The sequence below is a fragment of the Drosophila teissieri genome, chromosome 2L, assembly GCF_016746235.2.
Source record: "Drosophila teissieri strain GT53w chromosome 2L, Prin_Dtei_1.1, whole genome shotgun sequence".
Taxonomy (NCBI): domain Eukaryota; kingdom Metazoa; phylum Arthropoda; class Insecta; order Diptera; family Drosophilidae; genus Drosophila; species Drosophila teissieri.
Genome location: NC_053029.1, coordinates 2,125,482 through 2,139,279, shown reverse-complemented (window position 1 = coordinate 2,139,279; position 13,798 = coordinate 2,125,482). Strand labels below are relative to the sequence as shown.

Below are 13,798 nucleotides of genomic sequence, written 5' to 3'. Positions count from 1 at the left end.
GATAAGGATTAGGGGCATTGACAAAGGAATGCAGAGCAGCAGGCAGCAAGGACACGGGCAGGTCAGGGCGTTGCACACTGCAAACTCGATGCCCACCCTGCGTATACGTAACAAAACGAGCCACGAATGCAATTAAATTAGACTAACAGCAAATGGCCAAGAGAGCCCGGTGGGGGCGAGAGATAGAAATGGCCACGTAAACTGATGTGCAAAAGGAGAACTGGCAAAACTGGCAAAGAGACCAGCGAAATGGGAGGCAGCCAGGACGAAGGACGTGCTGGACAGAGGTCCTTTGCGGGGCGCAGTGGAGTGGAGTGAACTGGAGTGCCGGCGAAAGTGGCAGCTAAAATGGCAAACTGAAAGCTTGAAACTTTCGCACTCGCCCGTGGGAAGCGAAAGCATGGAAAGCAAAAGTGTTGATGGGTCGAGCAACAGGCGAGCTACCCAAAAATACCCATTAAAGTGCGGGGACTATTCGACCACGAAGCAGGGCATTCAATTTAACAGGCAATCTAGAAAATTGGCGCATTAGATGCAGAGCAATAAATGCATTAGGCACCATTTTCTTGTTTAAATATAAAATATTTCTGCCGGGTCTTTGCCGAAATGCATAAATAATCAAAAGCGGCCAATGAGATTTACTTTATTTGGCCAGAAAACCACTTTTGTTTTGAAACAGCATGAACAGCATATTTTGAGACACCCAAAGCCTGAAGTATTTAAGCCTAAGTAGAAACAATAACGAAAGCTGGCAATTAAAACAGACAGAAGCTGCTTAAATCAACAAAAACTAAAATTTCTTACTTTTTCTACTTGCAACTACTTCTACTTCAAAATGGAAACATTTTGCTGGGGGCCTTTTCAATCCGCACAAGAGGAAGATATCTCTATTACGGCAGTGCCCATTAAACGGCAGTACATTTTACACTCTAACTCTATTTCGCCCCACACACAAACACACACACAACCTTTTCAATCTGTGCATTTTCCCCAAGATCCCCGCCCTTTTTTGCCACCCATTTCGGCCATGTTGCTGCGGGGTTTTGAACAACAGAAAGTGATTGCTTCATTGCTTATTTTTGCAGTGCAGTGAAGCGTAGCGGAGGTAAAGCCAAAGTGAACCGAGATAAAACCGAAAGCAGCAGCTGAGCCATAAAAACACTACCAGCCACCAGCAATGTTGCTCTTGTCCGCTTAGCGCAAATATTTCATTGACGGCCGGCCAGCAGAAGCAAAAGTAAAAGTTTAAGCCAGCATAAAAATATATATGTATTTGTATTAGCGGCAGTAGCGGCCAATGGCGCACTATGCTGCTCAAGTCGACGAAGACGGCGGCAGCAGCAGCAACAAAATCAGCAACATCAGCAACAGCAGCAACAACAGCAGCAACATCAGAAGGAGCAACATCAGCAGCAGCAACATCAGCACTTAAATGCAGCAACAAGAAAAATCAGCTGAAAACTGGCAAATAAAACTCAACGACAGGCAAAAACTATTAAATCTCGCTGGATGCCTGCGGCAATAGTTATTGTTAAACAACACAAGGAGCAGCAGGAACAGCAGCAACAGCAGCACCGACAGGACCAACAGGACCAAAAGGACCCACGGGCGGCGAAACAAATTTGCAATATAAATTTATGCGGATTTTTGCGTCGCAGCGGCGCCGACGACGTCGACGTCATCGAACCGCGTAGCCCAGGCCATGTTGCTGATGTCGACGTCGCAGCAGCAGCAGTGGCAGCAACAGCAGCAGCAGCAGCAGCAGCAACAGCAACTGCAGCAGCAGCAACAACAAGGGCAGCGGCGACGACGCGCGCAGTTATTATAATAATGGCGTTAGTTGTTAGCATAATGCAGCAGCAGCAACAACAATCGCTACTCTGGCCATTCTGCAACGGTAAGTGCTCCAGTCCTTTCAGCAGATCTGCCACTTTTTCTGGCCTTTGACCCGGCTGCATTTATGCCACCGAAAATGGCTAAAGCTGCCGCAAAAGTTGCCGCATTTATTCAGCATTATTCCATATAAGTAGTAGTAAGGTAAATATGTTGTATCGATTTTAATTACAACAGTTAGCCATTCTTATTGGCTAAAAGCTGTTGGCCAAGCAAACTGCTAGCTAGAATGCAAGGGTCATCTCTATGCTTTTCTATCTGTTTGCGCTGCTACTTGAACTTTTTGCCATCGGTTGTGTGGCAAGGAGAAGGGGGGTAGCGGCGGAAAAGCGGGAAATTGCTGTGCTGCATAGTTTTAGCTGCTGCCATAATATTTCAGAGCAATGCAAATTATGTTTACGTGCGTGGCAAATAGCTGAAATGGCCGCCGTCCATTTAGCCAACGGCCACGCCCACCACGTTGGCCGAGCGCCCAAACGCCCAAACGCCCAGTGCAAAGTGTGTGCTAAAAGTATGCTTTTAATAGTTCAAATTGCATTTAATGCATAATGCAGAAAATTGCTCACAACGCGAGTGGCAGGCAGCAGCATCTGCCACATCTGCCACAAGTGCAACTGCAACTGCAGCAGCCATAATAACAATAACACGAGCCATTCATTTGTTTCGCCTTCATGCTGAGCAATTTGTTAATAATTAATTTTCGAGCTTAAAAATCCCCCGGTGAGTGATGGGTTTTCCCCCATTTTCACCGCCATATGAGTCGAGTTTTCGAGTTTTCCGCGCTCTGCGGTTGAGGTGCATTATACTTTCTATGCGCAGTTGTTGACATGCATGTTGTTTGCTGTTTGGCGGCCAGCAATAATAATTATTATTATTTATTATAATAAAGTAATGAATTGTTTCGCTGAATTGGTCTAAGTGTTCGATAAATATTTAACAACTTTTGATTACAAATCGTTTGTATGATGGCGGTGATGGCCATGTTCAAATGGGGGAAATGCCAATATTTGGAGATAGAAACAGCCATCAATGATGGCATGTTTTTAATTTCTGTTGATATTTTGCATATAAAAGTAATTAAGTTGATGGCGAAATCCCTTATTAATTTGCGCAACCAAATGTTAAATTTAAGAAAGGCAAATATTTGCTGGTTGCCAGCGTAATTTACCTCAGTAATATGTTTGTCCTCAGCCAATAATAAATTTATAATTAATTTCAGCTCGAAAGCAATAAAATTTCTACTGCCTACAGGATAATTGAGTAAACCAGTTAGTATGCGTTCTAATTAGTTTTGCCATTAATATGGCCTTCCAATTTTCACTTTTCACTTTTCCCCCTGCTGGCTCATCTCATTGTGAGTGATTGTGGATGGAAACTGATTTTCCTCAGCGGCTGGCCATTTCCACTGCATTTGCTTGGACGTGTCAAACCAAATTGAATTCCGGACTTTAGGAGTCCATTCTCTGTGCCGAAACTGTTCAATATTTAATATTTGCACGGTGCGTTTTCCGGGGCTTTCCAGGCCCAGGAAAAACCTGCTGCTGTCTGTCGCTTTTCCGCTTTTCCGCTCGGATTGCCCGCCCATATTGGCATAATTATCTTGCGCACCATCGTGCTGGGGGAAAACTGCTTAAATGCGTGCGAGTTGGCCGAGCTTTCCCACTTTTCCGACTGCAGTTGTCTGCGTTCTGCGGCTGCTGATTTATGGCCTGGCTCATTGTCTAGTTTTGGGCCCAAAGCCCCCCCGCCTTGCCCCTCTTGCCATGCCAATTGTCTGCGGTTCTACCGCAATAATCTTGTTTTATTAGTCTCCAGCGTAATTTTTCTACAGTTCGTTCTTTTTCAGCTTTGGTTTTGGTTTCGGTCTGGCGTTTTTTTTTGTTTTTCTTCGCATTTTTCCTCGCCTTTCCCTCGCTTTTCCCTCGCTTTTCCCTCGCTTTTCGCTCGCTTTTCCAATATTTTTCCTTTTTGCTTCCATTTCCTCTTGCGGCTTGCACTCGAGGGGATTTCGCATTGGCTTTGCCGTTGGTCGGACTTGTTTTATTTCCTATTCCGGTTTTATTTGCCCACCGCCTTATCTCATAAATAATTCATTAATATTTTCAATTGATTTATCCCCCAGTCCCGAATTTGTCAATGGCCAACGAGTTTCCTTTCAATCGCAATCCCAATCCCAATCCACAATCCTCAATCCACAATCCCCGAGCTTTGTGTCTGGGAAATCCTGCCGGGAAAGTGGAACATTAGACGACTTGTTTGTTTATCACCGCCGCTTAAAGTTGCCCAAGTCGCACAGGGAAAACTTTTCAAATGTTTCGGCTAAGAGTTTTCATATTCGGCCGCCACTTTGTGGTTGATCTTGAGCATCCAAGTTCTTCCACACAAGTGCTCATTTTGAGCTGACTTACTGACCTGCCGCCACTCATAAATACCTTTGTTTAATGGCCCAAAAGGTCCGAAAGTGGCAAATGACCAGGCGGCGTTAACAAATCTTCACAAATTGTTGCTTGCCAAGCGCTGGCCAAATTTTCAACTAATTAATGAAATTTATGTCGGTCAACTTTTCAGCGTTAGCAGAACAGCCAGAACAGCAAGAATGGCAAGAACAGCGGCCAAATGAGGCCATCGTGGCAGCTAATTAAATGCAATTAGAACGGCCTTGAGGGGGCGGCCTCTAGGTCTTTAGATACAGATAGTTGGGGATAGTTGGGGTAGCTGAATAGTTGGGGATAGCTGGTCCCCTTGGAACTTCGAGAGCCCTGGAAAGTTGGCCCATTGGAAGTTTGTTTGCTGCTGATGTCAGCGGAATGTGCACCATTTATAAATCAATATGAACGCCTCTGCAATTTGGCCAACTTCTTGGACTTGATTAGCGCATTAATTCGCATTCATTTTACTCTGGCATAGTTAAGGCTTTTAGCTATGGAATACAACTTAATAGGCTTTATAACTATGCCTTCATTTACTTCAATTTCCCTATGCTTAGTTTCATCATTTGCCAATTAAAGTTGGCTTGATTGAAGGCAGCCGCCAATTAAAGTCACCACCTGTGGAAACTTTGGCGACCTTGTTAGCAATTTGCCACTAGTTCAAGGTTCTTGCAACGCTGCCATTTCCACTTTTTTTTTTTGCTTTTTTGCCACTTCGAGTGCACTCTTGATTTGGTGGAAGGTGTGCTGCGAATTCATCTCAGAAATTCACCTAATTAACACGTTCTAAAAACATGTGTTGCCTGTTTCTGGTTTCCCTGGGCTGGCTGTGTCCTGGATGTGTGTTGTCCTTGCTGTTGCCGAGTTGGGGCCATGAAATTAATTTCGAGCCATGTGCGCAATTTTCAGCAGCCAAAAGTTGCCTGCTCGTATGAGTAAATGTCAGAAACTTTGCCATCGACAAGAACTTAATTATGTAAAGCATGGTATAAAAATAAAACAAACCCAGCCAGGTAGTGAAATATTTTTGCGACTAGGAGGGCGACGGCAGGACTGGCAGGACCAACAGGACTAGACCCCTTGAAAAGCTGCCATGAATTTTTGAAACGAGCTCGCACAGCAGACAGGGGAGAAATGGAAAAATATAAGCGCGAAATACAATATTGGGTAAAGTGCATCCTGCGAGGTGGCGAGCTGCACATCCTGCCGCACATCGCGACACATCCTGGCCGCATCCTGGCGGCAAACCAGGACCCGCAGCTAAACGGCGACCATTACCGCGACGTCGAGTAGGAAATAACTCGTGGCGGGGCGCGAGGTTCCCAGGTTCCGAGGCTCCAAAGTTGCGAGGCTCGCAGGATCGCAGGATTCGAGGGGCGAAATTAGGTCAATTGCGTGTACGACGCGTTGTGAATACAGCATCCTGCCTGCCTCGTGACTGTGTGTGTGAGTGTGTGTGTGTGTGTGTGCAGGTCCTGTGACCAGGATTTGCTGTGTGTTGTTCATTTTCGCTTTAGTTTTTTGCCGCATCTTCCTTTGCGGACTGTCAACGTAATGCGGTGTCCGTATATGCGTGAATTCATGCCCACAGCAGCGGCCAAGTTAATAGAGCCATTGATACTAGTGTTGAAACAGAAACTATAAGATGGAAAGCTATATAAAATACATATTTATTTACCTGTTGGTTTACTATACTCATGGGGCTAAGTTTCCTTTGTGATTCCTCAAGGAGCACTACTCATTCCACCGCCATAGTGCGCGCATATAAATAAGTTCGCTATATGGGCCGCTTTTGCGACAAAGGAAACGGCAGATAAATTTAAGCGAAACTTCGCCTCGCATCGCCACGAAAGTTGTTGGCCCAAAAACTTGCGCATATAATTTAAGCGAAGAGCGAAAAATATCCAAGTTGGCCAACTTACTTAGGGCCCATAACACACTCAAACAGAAAAAGTAAACTTTGGCCTGCTTAAAACTACGAGAAGAATTAAATTTGGCCAGCGGAGGAGAACGGCGCAGGACTCGTGTTTGGAGTCAGACACAACTGGCTGGGAAATGGAAAATGGAAAATGCTAGTTGGGAGATGGGAAATGACGAAGCAGAGCGGGCCAAAACTCCGCTAATAATGTGAAACTTTATTAATTTGCTCCTCACTGCAGTTGCAGCTGCAGCTGCTGGCGGGCAAGAAGATGGAGCCAAAGGCGTGGAGCTGAATTTACAGCTTGCTAATTTGGTTAATTTGGTTTTGTAGTAATTTTCCCCCATTGGAGCGGCTGTGCAATTTTCACTTTCCTTTTTCCGCAGCTCAGGCCCCAATTTTGCGGCTATTTGCATTTTCCCGCTCCTCCTATACAGTTGCCTATCTGCCTTGCATATTTTCGCAGTCTGCGATGCATTTCATTAATTAAATTGCAATTTCTAGCTGGGTTTTTTTTGTTGAAACGTTTTTCTCATGTTAATTTTGTACTCAGTCTACTGGCGTTTTTTACAATTAGGATTTTCCGCTTTTTTCCACTGGATTTTCACACATACACACACTCTCCATATATTCTTCATATACTTTATGAATTTTACGTAGCCCTTTTTTTGTGGCACTGCACTCTGGCGGGTGTTTTTTGAAGGGTTATTATTTTAAAATAGGTTTTATTGCTCGCTCCTTTTGATGAGCCTGATTTTTTTGCCGGCAACGAAGTCATTGCTTTGACGGGGAAATTGCATTCATCTGGGAGAGCGGGAAAAGTTTAAGCTCCTTACTCTTTTGCATGTATGGCCAGCCAATTAAATTTCACGATGTGTTCGTGGTGCTGCAAAAACATTCGCCATCAGCAGTCAGCGATATGAAAGTCATTGCCTCCGGGCAACGGTGCGTATGAGTGTTGTGAGTTGTGAGTCTCTGAGCAGCCAACTTTTGCCATTGGCAGTCGGCTCTTTAAGTTGTGCCACAGTCATCTGTGGCGCTTGAAGGTCAGAAATACATGACTGCCAATTAGCAAACGATTTGTTTGACTTGCGCTGCTCGTATATGCGAGTATGGGAAACCGTTTGAGCATCGAAAGCTTTCAACCAAAGGAGGAAAAACCTTTCAGGCCCAAAATGCCACATTTCCGCCATCGATTTGGTTCCCACTTGCTTGGTTTTTCTTGATTTTCCCCCCCGACTGCCGCTTTATATTTTCCTGCCGGTGGAGAAAACGGAACTGATGTGCGAACTTAATGTGGACTTAAGCAGCCTTGTAACCGTAACATAAATATGCCGCAGAACCAACAGCGGGCTTGCTGCACTGCGAGAAAATCCCCCCTCTATCCCCAGTTTCCACTCACATAAATCTCAGTTGTTAAAATTTTCATTCAACGCTCATTCACCCAAATGGCTAAACTTTCTTGGGTAGTTAAAACGAAAACTATAATAAGTTTTTTGCAAGTGTATTTAGGCACACACGTGTTGGCAGCGAACATGCCACAAAAGTCATTCAACCGCAAAAGTTTTCGGCGTCAGGCGGAATTAGTGGTGCAAGTATAAAAATTCACACATCAGCTGCGGTGCATCAGCACGGAGAATCGAATGGAAAGCCATTCCAATGTTGCAACGTGCACATATCTAGTTCGCAGATTAAATTTAAACTTGCATGCAGTTATATAAGTCGGTAATCTGGCCAAAAAGAATTCGCTTCAAACTTTGTGCTCTCTGGTAAGCCGTAGCTTAAAATCCACTCGAAATGTTCACTTAATTGAAGCACTTTTCAGATACACGTATAAATGTAGTTTCAAGCCAAATAAAATAGCATGTGGTTTTAGAAACCCAACAAAAATGCCAACTTTTCCAATTAATCATTCATAAAAAGTGCAGAAAATATTTATTTGTTAACAAAGACTTACAAACAAGTGAAAAATTAATTAGATCTCTCGAGTTGCCATCGTAAATATAACTATTTCGCTTGGGGTAGCGTGAAAGCACAACAATAATTTGCATTTGCTGCCATGCGGCATGCCACAATCTGTCCGCAGATTCAGGTGTGAGTGCCGCAGCAGCATCTGAGGCACAAACAGCAGCATTAGAAGCAGCAGCAGCAGATGCCGCATTAATTGCGCCCGACCAAATGCAGACAGCACATCATTTGTGTCAGCATTTCGTGTGGGCTGGAAAAGCGGGGTGGAAAATGTGAGTGGAAAGCGAGAGTGGGTGGGGGATGGAGAAGAGGGGAAAGGCGGCGGCCCACAGCCGGCGGGCGAGGCAACAACAGCTAAACAGGCCAAATACAAATGGTAAACATACGGATACAAGCCAACAAGACACACACACAACACACACAACCATTTTGCATTGCGGCAATAAAATAAATTGCAGACAAAAATAAAAAAGCGAGCCCCAGGAAAATAAGGAATGAAAACATATGTTAGCCGGCACACACATGAAGAAGAGAAAACTATTTGCCGGAAAATGCTGAAATGGGAAATACGCTCTGCAGCAAAGGTTTCCCAAATTATGCTTGTGCGAGGGTTTTACTCGGGGTTTGATTTGATATTTATCAGCGCATTCAGTATTATATTATATTTAGAGTGACTGTGGGCGGGAAATCGAGAGTTCGCATTAAAATGATAAGAATGAATGGGGGGGTGAGGAGAGAGGAGGGAAATGATGAAGTCATCAGCAGCATTAGCATTTCGATGATTGATTGGGCAGCGCATGGAAGTCCCCAAATGTGGGCATCCCCAAGGAAATTATTCTATTCCTGGCAAGCAGCTTAAATTATTTACAAGTCTGTCATAAGACATATAAATAAGCAATATTTTCTCTGTAATAGGTAGCAGATCTTATTTTAATTATCCTCAATTTGTTGACTCCTTTCGAAAGCACCCTAACTCCTTGACTGAAATCGTATGATCTCCTTTTCATGTGTGGTAAACTGGTTATGCTGATTAAGAATCAACATCCTGGCTGACTTCTGAGATGTCCTTTCTCTTACAGCCACATTAGAGTGCCTCCTGCTTCATGCAATGCAAATATGCCCATATATGTGCACTTGTACACTCCTAGTTCAAACAAGAACAGCTTCAGCCTCAGCTTTTCCGCTTTTCCTTGCTTTTCCGAGTCAGCCTGCCGTTTTCCGTTTTCTGTTTTTCGCTTTCACATTTATTTTTAGCTGCCGCGCTGCGCTTAAGATAAATAAAAATACTTGTAATGCGTGTACCAGCTGAAAATGGTTATAGTGCCCTGCTGTTCGCCATTTCCCACACACTTTTACACACAGAGAAAAGTCTCTGCATTTCTTCAAGTGCTTAAAATATTCAGATTTTCAAGATAATCAATCTATTAGTGCTTAAATTATGTGTGACATGCTTTCTCTTCATTTTAAGCATACAAGTTGTACATTTTGTTAGTTTAGCTTAGTTTTTGTTTACCCGATTTTCCCCGATTTTCGCCGCTTTTCCTGGCGGCTGACTCCACTGTTTTTCATCGTCTTGTTGCCGTCGTTTTTCGTGCATTTTAAGGCAAAAATGGAATTGCTTTTGGCCGACTGCGTGTGTGTGTGAGAGTGTGTGTGTGTCTTGTTGCGGTTGGCCAAAAAAGAATTTTGCTAGCGTTGGCTTTGCTTAACCCAAAAGTGCAATGTTTGCAAGGATGCCCATCGCTAACAAACAACAGATCCCCAAGCTCCCCACACTAACCACACCCAACATCCACCACCCCTTTCATGTGTGTCAGTCAAACAGACATTGTAGCCCGTCTTGTTGGCTGCATTTCATTTTTGTGGCGCAAGGACATCGAAATGCCTGCGGCTGTCTGTGCCACACACACACACACACACACACGCACACACACAGGCACACAATATAAATTCGCCTAAGGATTGACCAAGAAGAAAAAGCTGATGTGAAATGCAGGCGAGGTACGAGTAAACAATGGGCGAAATAGAGACGCAGTCGCAGACGCAAATAGACTAAAAGGTCAGGATCCGGATAATTTGGGCGCAAGATGGAAAATCCATGGCATACACTTTTGGGCCAGACTGTCTGGGTTCGTCGGTATCGTCGGCCGTCGCCCGATTGTTTGCAAATGAACTTTAAGCCACTTGCCCTCCGACCGCTCGCCACGCCCCAACGCCGCCCCTTTTTCTCTATTCATTTCAATTTTCTTGGCTTCCGTTTCCATGGGACTCTTTGTCCTTTTATTAACACATTTTCCTTGGAATCGTCGCAGCGGGTTTTTTTTTATGACCCCAGCCAAAGGGTTCTGCAGCTCAGGAAAACGCGGGAGGCACCACATTAGATCTGATTAGATTGCACTGCATGCCAGCTGTCCAATTTGCCGGGGAAATTGTTTGCTCTCACTTTGGGAAAATCCACAAGATGATAGCAAGAGCTATTCGAATAAAAGGCAAATAACTGCGGTATCACTACAATTAACAGCATTTCAAATTGAATTTTAGCTTAGTAAGGAGTCTAGAAACGAAGGAGTACATCATTTTTTTCACTGAGCTTGAGGAATTTTGTAGCGTGGGATTTTCCGCAATTGGAAGTTTTAAGAATGCAGTTTGATTTGTATTGCTATCAATTATAGCTATTGTTTTGAGTGGTATGTGGTATGTAAAAAAACATATAAAACATCAAATAAAGTGAATATTTTTGTAATAAAGGGCATATACAAAAACAACTTTAAATTTATCTGCCATAATAATGAAGCCAAGAATTTTAAAGGCTAACGATCCATACTAAAACTTGAACTTTTCTTCTCGCTCAGGCATTTTGCAGCAATTTGATTTACGACCCCGGAAACATTTAGTACGTGCACTTTAAGTTTCGCCTAGTTTTCCTTTGCTTTTCCCGTGGAATCCTGACCTTTCCCGCATTTTCTCCGGCATTTGTGTTTTGCTTTGCGAGCATTTCTCGTGGCTGACCATCCGTTTGCATTTGTATCTAAATAGTTGGGCCAAAGTTTTAATTTGTTTGATACCAAATTGTTTTGCCGGCCTTGGTGCGAAACACAAAGCACCGAGCTGCCTTCTGCGATAGTTAAATGATTCATGATTGGAAAGTAAAGTTTATGCAGCTCATGATTTGTGACGGGAGTTGGATATAATTTATTACGCGAAAGGATAAGAAAAGTCGGCTAAAGTTTTCGCCACGAGCGTGGAAAGTGAATCAAAATTTGAGCGGAGATAATTAATAAGCGGGGTAACTATGCAGATCGATAAGTTATGGCCAGCATAAATTCTTGAAATGTACATATTGTTTTTCCATTTTTAACAGACTCAGCGGAAAATAACTTTCGAATTCATCTCCGCTTGTACATTGTACATACATATATACACTTTAGCCGGCGAAGGCAAGTTTAAAGGAATATTGAAAGAAAAATAATATAAATATCCCAGGGACTTGGTTGACTTGTTTCTTAACTTGGCCAAGAGGCACCTGGCTGCCAGGTCGATTCCCTGGCCTCTGATTACCTGGCAAATGCCAGGCCACATCAATCAATCGAGGCGGCAAAGTTTTATGCAACTTTCTGGTCCGTTGCGGTGTCTAACCAAGCCAATTAATTTGTGGTTTACATGCCATTCCGCTCGTCAATAAATAAAGTCCACCCACCGCCTACATTTCCATACACCCCGGGGCCTTTCAATAGCCTCGCCCCATGAATAATGGCAGCCCACATTGCATATTTCCCTCGAGCAACTTAAATGGCTGGGCGGGCTTTAATCCACACAGCGCCTATTTGTGCGGACGGCAACGTGGGCATTCCAACGCATTATTCTGCTGACTTGTTGCAGCAACAAAAAGGGGCACAAAACTTTTGATTGAGGCATTTTTTCGGTTTAATTAACTGTTTTGTCTTTGTGCACATACGCCTGTATGAGGCGATTGAATCAAAAGAAGCGAATCAAGCATACGAATGGATTGTTTTCATGGCAAGCCATTGAAGTGAATACACTCGCAAATGGGTTATAAATAAAAATTAAATATAAATAAATTCATATTATTTGAAATCAGCTTTATAACTACATTTGATAGTCTATAAGTTTTTCTTCAGTGCACTGGATATTCGAACGAGTGAGTTTTGTGCTGATTATGAGTTTTCAACTAAGAGGCTCATTAGGGGTTGCGTGCGGAGTTTTTTCTTGTTTGCGGTAATCTGCCAGTGCATTTAGCTCTCGGCAGTGGCCATCAGCAGCATCTCCCTGCTTTCCCAGCTTTCCCTGGTTTTTCCTGGCTTTTCCCGGCCGTTTAATGCAGTGCAGAGAGCACTCGAGCAGTGGCGAGTGCGGAAAATGCGGAAAATGCTCGAGGGGCGGCCGTGGGGAGAGCCTCTCACGGAAAAGTTGCAGTTGACACCATCTTATGAAATTAGTTTCTTTTTCCCTCATTTTTGACTTGACATCGTTTTGGCCACTGCTGCCACTTGAGGGTCGCTCCTCTTCTCATTCTCTGCATCTTTGGCATCCTTCGCATCCTCTGAATCCTGCGCTCATTGCTCCTTGTCCACGCTGTGTAATGTGAATATTCGTGCGGACATCCCTGGCAGCTCCAACAAAAGGCCATGTCGCAGCACAAATCCTGGCCAAGGCAGCTCCTTCTCCTCCTTCTCATTCTCCTTCTCAGCCTTTCGAGCTAAGCGTTTTTGTTTAACTTTACACTTGACCCCCGAAATGGCCAGCACTCGAGTTGCCTTGGATTTATGCTTGGCTATTTCTTGGCTGTCTGTTGGCTGAATTGGGTGGAATTTGTCGGACTTGCAGGTAGCTTAAATATCTATAAGAATGTTACCAGTACATTTTGCATGTGATTTTAAGCAGGAATATTAAATGCAAACCACAAACATACATACATATATCAGCTTGACCTGATTTTTAAAAATTTATGCGATTAAACATGCAAACTACATGATTTTAGTTTGATCTGTGAAGAAACACCTTTTAGGTCGATACTTTTACGGCCAAGTGCTTGGGTTTTAGTACCCGGATAAATTGAACTCCGAAGACGTCTGCGAGAAACGGCAACGTTGTATTTTTAGTGACAGTAAAATATTAGAAGTGTAGCTGGGCAGCTGGGAAAAGAAAGCAAAACACACGATACGATACGATATGGGGATCATGAATCTCTTTTTATTGCAAATTAAGGATTAGCAAGTGGCAAAGTGTCATCTCGTTGGAATTTACGTTGTATGTTTATGAGGTCAGCCCAGCTAAGTGGAAGCCTCATAGCAGCAGCCTTATGGCAGGCTTATAGCCAATAGATATTGAAAACCGAGAACGGGTTTGACCTTTCGGTGCTGCCATAATTCTTGACTCGCTCTTTGTTTAGACAGGGCGTGGTCGGGTCGAAAAACACACTCACTAGTGGGCAAACAAATCTGTTTAATTAAGGCGAAAGTCCACTCCGGCCAAGTGCAGACCCACTGCCTCCACTCCGCCACTTTGCCACTTTGCCACCTCACCACTTCACCACTCACCATTGTTTTATCTCGCCCATTGGCCCATTGGC

General features: G+C 43.8%; 1 protein-coding gene across 1 annotated transcript in view; it reads left to right on the top strand.

The window, feature by feature from the left end:
- The first annotated feature begins 1,509 nt into the window (after positions 1-1,509).
- LOC122626459 overlaps positions 1,510-13,798 on the top strand; it is a 37,220-nt gene continuing 24,931 nt past the window's right edge. Inside the window, exon 1 of the mRNA XM_043806732.1 lies at positions 1,510-1,897. Within this exon, the coding sequence (XP_043662667.1) occupies positions 1,510-1,897 (388 nt within the window). The remainder of the gene's footprint in view (positions 1,898-13,798) is intronic.